Below are 11,248 nucleotides of genomic sequence, written 5' to 3'. Positions count from 1 at the left end.
AGAGGTTCTGTTAGAAGTTGTAATCTTTCCTTGGTGTATTTATAAACCAAGGTTAGACCTTCTTTATTTATTGTTGTAATATATTAGGATATAAGCCAAGGTATCCTAATATATTTCTTTTTTGTCCTTTTTCCGCTACATCTTATTTTGTCATCTAGTGGAATATGTGAGGACAAATATATATTGTAATTTCTAATTTTAGATTATTCCTCCTTAAGAGGAATCTCACACTTGGCATCACACACTTATGAATGGTGGCATTCATAGACATGGGAGTTACATTCTAACTCCTCTCTCTCATCTCTATTTAAGAGATGACCCTCTTCTCTCATTTAACAATGAGGTTTCTTCCTCTTCTCAAATGTTGTATGAGCTCTTGCTCTCTCTCTCTCTCTCTCTCTCTTCCTTCTTAGGCTTTTCATGCCTCATTCATAATGTCACAAGGGGTTTTCTTTGCTTTCCCCTTTCCAAATATCTTGTCTCATGGTGTTGGAGCTTGAAGCTTTTTCTCTCCTATTTTATGGTAATATCTTTTCATGCATTTACTCACTTAGATTCTTTCCTGGTGTTGCTTACTAATAGATTTCTTTTTCCATTTCTAACATGGTATCAGAGCAGTTTAATCTTTGTTTTGAGTACTTGCATGAAGGTACGATTCGAAGGAGACTCTTGAGAGAGATTTCACTAATTTCTTCTTTAATCTTTTTAAGATGGAAGAAATTGATTTTTTTTTTGGATTTGGCTGGTTTACCGCCAAACCCAATTAACTTTTGTTTGCTCTAATTTGTGCAGGTTACTTCTTATTTTCTATTAGTTTTCATCTAACTCCTTTGGAAGGCTTGCCGCCAAAGAGTTTACAGTTTGTTTTCTAAAAATTTTTGCTTGAGAAATGACTCTCTGACTATATATCGTGCATCTTATGGATTTTGTCTTCCTTCCCATGAACTACTCAACTGGATGCTGGTTTTATTTATTTGGATGAGGTATCTTTGTACGTTTTTTAATTGCTTAATCATTACTTTTATTTCTGCATGCCTTGCATGCACTGTATTTTGTATCATTGCTCTTGGAATCGACATTTTGGCCTTTTTTTCCTCATTGAACTCCTCCAGATCGGGTTTCTGACTTGAATCTTTATTGAAACCGTAGAGGTAGGATTTAGGGCCTGTTTCCTGATTGAAACCCTCTGGATCGAGTTTCCTGTCTAAATCTTCATTTAAATTCTCTTGTTTTGGTTTCTAGCCTGGATCTCTACTGAAATCCTCGGGTTCGGGTCCGAGTTCTTGGACTGACATTTTTCTTTCTTCCGGCCTCGCGGCTGTGTTAGCCAACGCTTTAAGCTCATTGCTAGGCTTCTCTTGCACAAAAATTGGATCACAAAATTGTTATCTGGCGTGCACATTTTTACCGAATTGGTCTCAGTACCTTCTGCTCAGCAAAATAGTTGTTTTTATCCATGTGGTATCAGTATCTTTCGTCTTTGTGCTAGAGGCTCCCGTGGCTGTTGGTGTGGCTGCTGGGATATTGCCAAGTGCTGCTTCTCTTATAAACTGATGGTCAGTTCTTGGATCAGTAAGAATCAGAAGATGTGACAGCTCCATAGGCATAATGAAGCATCAGTACAATGTCGCCTTTTTGAAATTTCTTCTCCATGGATGCCCAAGCAACCTCTTGTAGCACAACTGCAACTGCTGTTGTGATATTTTCCACCAACGAGACCTTCTCCACATGTGTAGCATTGATGATCTGTGCCACTATCTTCCTAGACTGCAAAATCCCTTCTTGCAGAGGCCCAAAATATAACTTATCGGGTTGTTGCAGCCACAACCTTCATACTTGAATCCCTTATTTTCCTGTAGTCACCACCACAATTTTAAGCTCCTCTTGGCTTTGTTCTCCTCTTCGCAGAATAATAACCCTATTATTTTCCCAGATTCTAACCCCCAAAGTGTGCACGTATCTCGATTAAGCCTCCAATTCTTCCCTCCAAGATGAGCACCAGCAACATAAGGAGGGCGAAGCGCCCGGCCTCGTGGGTAGATTTCCTGGTATCATTCCGGTGGGTGTTGATAGTACTTTTTGTTCTGCCTCTCTCATTTATCTTCTACCAGTAGATCCGATGGCGGGCTTTTCTGCGGAGCGTTCTGCATGGTGCGCCATCGGAAGAGAAGCACCAGCGAGCAGTGAAGAAAGTACAGGACCGAGTTTGAGCCCGTCGCCCTGGGCATGATGGGCTCATATGCACGACTCGGAAGCCTTGGCTCGAGGTCTCCATGCGAAGCTCCGAGCACAAACGCTCGCACCGATTTGAAGTCGATCTCTCGCACTTGAGGGACATTGTTTGGGTCGACACGGAGCAGAATCTCATGAAATGCAAGCCCATGGTTTGCATGTCTGAGGTGAGTGCTGCTATTTTTGGGCTTGGACTCGCACCCCACGTGTTGCCTGAGCTCGATGATCTTACTGTTGATGGGTGTATTAATAGTTATGGAATCGAAGGCTCCAGACATCTTTTCGGCCTCTTTGCTGATAGTTGTGTTGCGTATGAGCTTGTCCTTGCTGATGGGTCGCTTGTCAGAACTACGGCTAATAATGACCACTCTGATCTGTTTCATGCCGTGCCTTGGTCGCATGAGTCGATTGGGCTGCTTGTTGGGGCTGAAATTAAGCTTATGCCTATTAAAGACTATTGGAGCACATTTATTTTTCGCTGCCCAACTCAGTGATTTTGGACCAAAATTGTCTGTTGTTTCCTTCAATAGTAAGTGAAGGTTTCAATTATTTTGTTGCGTGGTTTTTGTTTTTTGTACTTCATTTTTTTTGAGATGGATGCTTGATTATGCTTCTCTAATGGTGATAACAAAGAAACTACAAACGACCCAACTGAAGCTACACTGTCGTCGCATTCTTACCATGGATCAGGTCAATCCCGGCTTCTTCTGCACAAAGCAATCGTGTACTTCGGAGGTTGCAGCATCCTGATGTAACCTGTGACATAGGCTTTACACAGATTTTGAAGTAAGCGTCATGGCTTTTGTTGGCAGAATATAACGACGGATAAGGGCAGAAGAAGAAGTATTTAGATCTGGGATGCATTGTTTGCAGTAGGACCGTCTTCAAGTGGATTGTTATATCTTTCCTGGCCTCTGGTTTTATATCTTTCAAGTGGATCGATTTTTGAGTTAGAAACAAGGGTTTCTAATAAAAGTATTTATATATGTCGTTTCCTCCAGCCAAATTCCATGATTTTTCATATGAAGATAGCTTAGATGACACATTTTCATATTCTTAATGATTTTTTTTGGTGTTTGATCTGATTCTAATTTTAAATCACGAGGCATAGCTGGGTTTTCTTGCCTATTTTTGAGGAAGAAAATAATGTAGATTTAATTTCTTAAGTATATGGGTGAATGATGAAATTTGGTATTTAATTATTTTTTAATGGCCTCTAACTAATGCATGCGTTGGTGATTCTAAATTCACTCTATTTTCATTACTTTTTAAAGGTTTATAAGCCTGCAATATTATAGTAGTTTGAAAGCTTAATTGGTTGAGTCAAAGAGTGAGATTTTGGGTATCAAAATAAATATGAAAAGGATATTTAGAAACATGTTTTTTTTTTCATGTTTCTTTGATAATTACAAAGTTATTAGGTGAAAACCCATTTGGAAGCTTCTAGGAGTATGTTAGATTAATGAAGAAAGTATACTAGATTAGATCATGGGGTTTAAACCAATTGTTGAGACATGTCATTGAGGATGTTTCAAAAACAAAACAAAAAACAATTGTTAAAGTACGTGCATGCATATTGGGATGATTTTTCATATTTCTAGTGCCATGAAGTATTGAACGTCACCTAGGAAAGCTTTAGATAAGTTGGTGAGTTAAAACCTTAAGAGAAGGTGAATTGATCCCTTGAGGGATTGTAAATCATTAACAAGTTAAGGAGTGGATTTTTGTTAAGATTTCCATTATATGATGTGTAAGTTCCTAGAATGAACCTTTGAGTGCCTAATGTCACAAAGGATTGTTTAGAGGTGTAGCTATGCATCAGACCCCTAGGTAACCTTCAGAGGTGAATCCCAGACCCAGAAGGAGGAACATTCCACCTTGTAGAAAAGCTTTAAGAATCTAGAGGAGAGGTAGGATGTTGTGGAATATATGTTTGATGATGTGGCCAGGTTTTTGGTTTAGGTTATGCATTCAACAACTTCGACTCTTCACCTACTTCATGTTGAAAAAGAAATGCTTACTGTTGCAGTGAGAGCAGACACAAGTAGTTTCTTATACAAGTTTATGGCCAATGACTGGTTGCATTTGTTGTTGGAAAAGCTAGAGAGGAAGGGGAAGAATAAGGAGAGCTAACTCTCTATTGGTTTTTAGGTTTTTGTTATGTTTTTTCTTCAACTCTTGACCTAGGTGGCCTTTGTCTATGGTGATTTCCTAGATTCTTCATAATTACTGGTTTTGTATATATTATAGTTATGGCTATTGATAGTTTTACTATGAGATATTGGGTACTTTGGTTAGGGATTTTTTGAAATTAAGAAAGGGGGTAGGTTAATCTTTTACCATATACATTTTGTTTTTGGGTCAGCCCCTATTTTTGGTTTCTTTTAAATTTTAAAAACAATACAACCACTGATTCATATCTCCACTATATAGTAAACCTTTCTTTAAAATTAAATTTAAAGATATATATGCAATACATTATTGGAGATGAAATCACCTACAAATACTTCTTTGGTTCTTTTGTGTTAAAATACTATTGCTACTAGCTCTTATATATGTATATATAAATAATTTTTTATTTTTTATTTTTTATAATATATACAGGGAAGCTATGTGTTCTCGAGGCTTTAATTAATAGTTGATACCAAAAACTATATATTATAAAAATTAAAGCTTTGATAACTCTTGAATTCCCTATATATATTATAAACTATATATAAGCTAGCTTATATCACTAGTTGCATTATTTGTAAACTCATCACAATTTATTTGACATAATGGTCAAAATGTACTAAAGACTTACTTAATGTTACGATCCCAATTGAAAAGTGAGACATAGCATAGTGTTTTACAAAAATAAAAACTTTTATTTTTTAAATCTATTTTATTTATATATTTATAATTACACTTCAATTTAATTTATTATAAATTTTCTTGTGATTCACTTTTCACAATAATTTTCTAACTATACATTCAAGGAACAATTAAATTAAATATATTAAAAATACACAAATAGTAATAATTTATATCCAATAAAGTAGTATAAATATGATTAATTATAACATCAAGTACAAGCCACTAAATAACACTTATCAAATTATTGAAGACAATAATTTTATAACTTCAATAAGATTTTTGTAAAGCATTACTAGTCAAACTATTAGATATATCGATAATATTAGTACTATTATTATAAAGCCTTTTTGAAATTACTCAACATGACACTCAAAACCATTTTAATTATTAATATCACTAAATCATGTCCTGAAGTCAGTAAGAAACATTTTAATTACTAAAATCACAAAGTCATGTCCTCAAGTCAGTTTCAAAACTGACTTGACTTAATATTGCAAAGCTTATCTTCCAACACAACCTAATACTAATTCAAGCTTCAAAGAAAGTCTTCCTAATGTTTTCCAATACTCCTGCAACTTCTCTAGCCGTAGGTCTCTCCTTGGGGGACTCCTTCGAACACTCCAACGCAGTGCGTAAGAAAGGAACGAGCCATTGATATATTTCATATTCTCCTGTGTTCTTGATAACTGTAATGTCAATGATCTCCTCTAGTTTGTCATCAAAATGCATGCTGACCCACTTGTGAAGGTTTAATCCTCCCACAAACATATGGTCAGTTGGAATCTTTCGTGTGACCATCTCCAAGACCATAATACCATAACTGTAAATATCGCCCTTCGTGCTCACTATCCCAGCAACTCCATACTCTGCATTGTAAAAGCGAAATAATAAATGAGGTCAGATTATGCACATGAGAAGCCATTGGGCTAGGACAGAGCACAGAGAAAGGAAAATAAATTTACCTGGTGCAATGTAGCCCATGGATCCTTTGAGAGTCGGAGTTGATGTGCTTCCAGAGTCAGTGGAACTTCCCGAATCTAAACCGCAAATTATTCGGGAAATGCCAAAATCTGCTACATGTGCTGTCATATCCTCGTCGATAAGAATGTTGCTAGGTTTTATATCACAATGTACAAATTGTAGAAAACAGTCATGATGGAGATACTCTAATCCATGGATAACATCAATTGCTATGTTCAATATATCCCTGAAGCTCAATGGGTTATCCTCGGAATGCAACATTGTCTCCAAATTTCCTTTTGACATGAACTCTAGAACCAATATTTTCCGTCCAAATTCTGAACAGAAGGATATGATTTTGACCAGGTTCCTGTGCCTGACTTCTGCCAATACTTTGCATTCCCTCCAAAAGCTCTTGCTGGCTTCCTCATTTAGCAAATTTAGAATCTTGAAAGCGGCCACTCTACCATCACCCATGATGCCTTTGTACACCGAGCCAAAGCTGCCAGTCCCTAACAAGTTTTTCTGGTTAAATCCATCTGTAGCTTTCTCAATTTCTTGATAAGAGGTTCCCCCATCATCCCTATCTTTCAGCTGCAAAATGTCACTGCGAACATTGGACTTGATTTTGCGGCTTCTGTAAAATTTTCCCAAGATCAGTAGACAAAATAAAAGAAAAGCCAAGATTCCAGCCACTGGTGCTATTATTCTGATTCTGCTGTTGCGATCTTCAGCCTGAGTGTTCCGATCAGGGCATGAAGGTAATTGCATCCACTCACCACACAAAAACATGTTTCCCATAAATGATGCTGCTGTCAAATTTCTGAAGACACCTTCTTTTGGAATCTCTCCGCTTAGATTATTGAAAGACAAATTTAAATGCTGAAGCATACTCAGAGACTTCAGAGACAGTGGGATCAAACCTGAAAGGTTGTTGGAACACAGATCCAAACTCACAAGGCTTCTCAAGTTACTGAGAGAATTTGGAATTGGGCCTTGTAATTCATTTGAGGAGAGCTTCAGATATTCAAGTTGCTGACAGCTTCCCAGGCTGGCTGGAATTTGACCTTCTAACTTGTTAGCTGAAACATCAATAGCTTGTACGTGAATCATCTTTTCAATCTCCAGAGGCAGAGATCCTTCCAAGTAGTTTCTGGACAAATTGAAATAAAACTGTAAATTAGCAAGACTGGCCACTTCACGTGGTATCCATCCAGTGAACTTATTGTTGGAAAGGTCAAGCAACTGCAAATTGTAACATTTTCCTAAATCAGCAGGCACGTTGCCGGATAATTGGTTGTGGTGAAGCACAAGATGTGTTAACTGTTGAAGGCGACCAATTGTATGAGGGATCTCTCCGGAAAGCATATTATGGCTCAGCGATAGCTCCCCAAGACTCTTCATTTCACTAATCTCACTGGGTATGTTTCCTTCAAGCTTGTTGTTGTCCAGCACTAGTCTCTGCAACTTATCAAGGCTTCTCAGAGAGGATGGGATGCGGCTCGTTAGACAATTAAAAGACAAATAAAGGTCACTCAAATTGGTTATGTTGGCGATATAAGAAGGTATACTTCCTGTTATGTTATTACCATTCAGTCTCATGACAGAGAGATTTGTAGGGAGCTGCTCGGGCAAGCTTCCAGTCAAATAATTGTCATGAACCCATAGTTCATTAAGGCTGGTACAATTGCGGAGGGCACTAAGAAAGGGGATGGTGATGGTGCTGCCACTAACAAGTTTATTAGACGAAAGGCTCAGGAATTGCAAATACGGAAGCCTGCTCAGCTCCAGGGGTACTGCTCCACCAAGATGATTTAGCTCCAAATCAAGCTTACGCAGTTGCGTACAATTGGCAATTGTAGCTGGGATGGTGCCTCTCAGCTGATTGTCCCACAAATCTAGAAATCTAAGGCGAGAGAGCTTGCCCAGTTCTGATGGGATCATGCCAGTCAAGTTGTTGCTATAGAGGGCCAATTCTACTAAGCCAGAACTATTTGAAATTGACGAGGGAATGGGGCCCGTTAATCGGGGATTCTCAACAAGGATTAAGGAGGTCAAGCTTGTTAGCATTCCAAATTCTGCTGGAATGTGGCCTTCAAGATAAAGATCTTCCATAAACAATGTTTCCAGGAGAGAAAAATTTCCTAAGAAAGAAGGGACGATACCGGAAAGATGGTTGGATCCGAGCTGCAGAGCTCGGAGATTTGTCAGGAGACTCAACTCTGGAGGAATCGTTCCAGTCAATCTATTATCAGCCAGGGATAATTTTTCTAACTCCTTGCAGGAAGACAAATTCGTGGGAATGGAACCCTGCAATAGATTCGTTGAAAGGCTGAGAACCTTCAGCCCCCGAATTCGCCCTATTTCCTGTGGAATTTTTCCTACAAAACTGTTGTTAAGGAGATCAAGTTGTGTAAGGAACGAGAGATTACCAATTGAAGGGGAGAGAGAACCCTCTAATTGCATATTTTTCAACTCAAGCAATTGGACTCTATTTCTTGTTGAATTACAGGTAACTCCAGTCCAATTACAGAAGTGAATGGTAGGGACCCAATGGGCAAGGACATCTTGCGGATCCGAAGTTATGGAATCCTTGAAGTCTTTAAGGCTTTGCTCATCAGTGATTGTGCAGGCACAGGGCAATAAAAACAAGAGCAGAATAAAACACATTCTAAGAAGGGGATTCATCTTCTTGTAATCAGTAATAATCGCCAAGGATGCTAGAGCAAACCTCAAGCGGATTTGTGCATCCTGACTTCTCTTATAACATCCGTTCACTCATTCAACAAACCTTCGACGTTCTTTGCACGTAAATTGATGGGATATTTTTTATTAATTGAAAAAATAAATATAGAAAGAAAATTATTTTTTATGTTTCAAAATACTATTGTTCAATGACTTGATTCTTATCATAATAACGAGAGCCTAATTTTTATAAGTAGTTCGTTCTTGTTTATACGGTCAAACATCATCTATTTAATTTCAAAGTTTTGACTTCAAAACTTTTCCAAGAACATCTTCTAAGACAATATGACAACACTACTTATGTTCTTATATTGATGAAAAATGTACATTTTATGTAAAAGTTTTGACATGTTTTATTATTTTGAAGGACAGATTTGCTAGAATGTTCATGTTTTTCATAATTTCCATGCACAAATACAGGTGTATGTGTATATGCATACACGTGTATAGATGTTGGTAGCAACATACTCTTGGGTAAATGCATGCATCCATTACCGCACATGATTCAAGTACAAGATTCAAGTATAAATCCTCTAAGATCTCTAGAGATGGTTGCAAATGTGAAACAACCAACTGTAGAAAATACGATGATCTCTTGAGTACGTCACATACTCTATGATGATGTTCAAAATGATGACATATGCATAACAATGACAAAACATTGAATTCTACTTCACTAACTATAGCTTTGATAAATTTACTTTAGTAACTATAGTTTTGATAAGTGTCACCTAAGGATAAGGACTTTTGGTTATTTTAGGTGCGCTCTTCTCCATTTCTATCGACTAGTGTTTAACTTTATAACTATAAGGAATGCTTCTCTATGTATGACATGCTTATATTTTCTTTTCTTGTCATAAATTTATTATCATTTTTGCTTAAGATAGCCACACTTCTTGAGAGTAAAGTAGGCATCAATATTTAGAATAAAGGAGGAGGAAAAGGTTTAGATCAACTAGGTGTTAGACAAAGATAAACCTCCAATGTAGCTCCATGTTTGTAGTTTTAGAAACTAAGACTTGATACTAAAAGGTTTGATAAATCTCAAAAATATTAGTAACTTTATAGTTTCAAGTATAAGGCTTGCTTAATTTTCTCTATAACATGACAACTATATAGTCCGTTCAAGTTACAATAAGAAAAAAATTCTTATAAGTGTCCAAAAGCTAAAGATTCCCATCACTTGAGAAAATTGAGACAATTCCGAGTTGTCTTTGATTAAAATTGGTTTCCTTTGATTATATATTACTTTGAAATGCACTAGATTATCTACGTTAGTTGTTTTTACTAGTCAACCTATATGTCTTCTTAAAAATATCTTACATTTTTTTGAAATTAAATGATTTATCTTTTTAAAGGTTTCTTTGTCATGAATTTATTTTGATTAGTCTTATCTCCCAATGTCACATTTTTTTTTGTAACCACACTTTTATTGATTCTTGTACATGTGTTTCATTTTCAAATTAACACTCATTCATTCAAGCATGTGAAATAAATTCTATTTTTTACTTTGACACTTTTTTTTGGATAAGATTTTCAAATAGATAATAGGTTATATAATTATTTTCAATTTAGTACTCATTTTTAGATGATAGGGTTTTAGGTTAAAATAGTAGGAAAATCCTTTATCCAAATGAACCTCTTTAACATTGTGATATTGCTATCAAGATTTAACTATGTGATTTTGAGTCAAACTCATTGAATCCATCTCTCATGAGAATAAATGGAACACTTAGCACTCATTGGATCTAGGTGATGCTCACAGAGGTGAAGCACCAGGACTTCTTGAGAGGTCACCCATCCTAGTACTACTTCAGCCTAAGTGTGCTTAACTATGGAGTTTCCTCCATGGTTAAACCCAAATCTTGCAACCCCATTTGTAACCACATGGGTCAATGAGTTTCACTCAAAATCACACAATTAAATCTTGATAGAAATATCACAATTTGACTTGTTGTGGAAATTATCTCCTACTTATCACTTTAACATTGTCAAACATTAAAAAAAAAAACTTTTGAAGACAACCTTGCTATAATAATTGATGGTGTAAATTGGATATTAGTTTACACACATGAACTATGTTCTCAATTCCCAAATCAATACCTACAATTGGACAAAATGGAAAATAAGATCTTATTTTGGGCCTATCAGATTGCTGATTGATTTGTATGATTTCTTCCTCTTTGAATTTCATATCATATGATATGATATTAAATGTATAGTATCCTAGTAATATGATAGAAAATTAACAACCTTTTACACCAATAATAAGATATAACACAAGAAAGAAAGAAAATGGTTCAGATTTATAAATGAGATTTAGAAAGGAAATTGTAATAGAAACCTAAAGTTAAATATAGCTCACATTAGAGCTCAACAAATTAGTATTATGAGTTATTTCATCAAATAAATCTTGTAGGTTGGATATCAAAAGAATATGTAGATCTAACTCTCT

The 11,248-nt window shown here is 36.2% G+C and overlaps 1 protein-coding gene and 1 pseudogene across 1 annotated transcript; one reads left to right on the top strand and one right to left on the bottom strand.

The window, feature by feature from the left end:
* Positions 1-1,991: 1,991 nt before the first annotated feature.
* LOC149528856 (delta(24)-sterol reductase pseudogene) lies at positions 1,992-2,726 on the top strand (annotated as a pseudogene).
* A 2,725-nt stretch (positions 2,727-5,451) lies between these two features.
* Positions 5,452-8,753, bottom strand: LOC149528855 (uncharacterized). The gene is made up of 2 exons (XM_089809486.1): positions 6,051-8,753; positions 5,452-5,954 (listed from the first exon to the last, which is right to left on the bottom strand). Exons 1-2 carry the CDS (start codon positions 8,734-8,736, stop codon positions 5,617-5,619), a joined length of 3,024 nt encoding a protein of 1,007 aa, XP_089665612.1. The 5' UTR covers positions 8,737-8,753; the 3' UTR covers positions 5,452-5,616.
* Between the last annotated feature and the right edge of the window lie 2,495 nt (positions 8,754-11,248).

Source organism: Cupressus sempervirens, chromosome 11 (genome assembly GCF_028749045.1).
Source record: "Cupressus sempervirens isolate cs-2001-9-10 chromosome 11, ASM2874904v1, whole genome shotgun sequence".
In the NCBI taxonomy this organism is placed as follows: Eukaryota; Viridiplantae; Streptophyta; class Pinopsida; order Cupressales; family Cupressaceae; genus Cupressus; species Cupressus sempervirens.
The sequence above is the reverse complement of the archived record's forward strand: the minus strand, read 5'-3'. Positions and strand labels throughout refer to the sequence as shown.

Excerpts from the sequence above, each read along its gene's own strand:
- LOC149528855 (XM_089809486.1), bottom strand. The coding sequence starts at position 8,736 with ATGAATCCCCTTCTTAGAATGTGTTTTATTCTGCTCTTGTTTTTATTG. Across the intron at positions 5,955-6,050 it reads CATGGGCTACATTGCACCAG|AGTATGGAGTTGCTGGGATA; the intron begins GTAAATTTATTT and ends TTTACAATGCAG.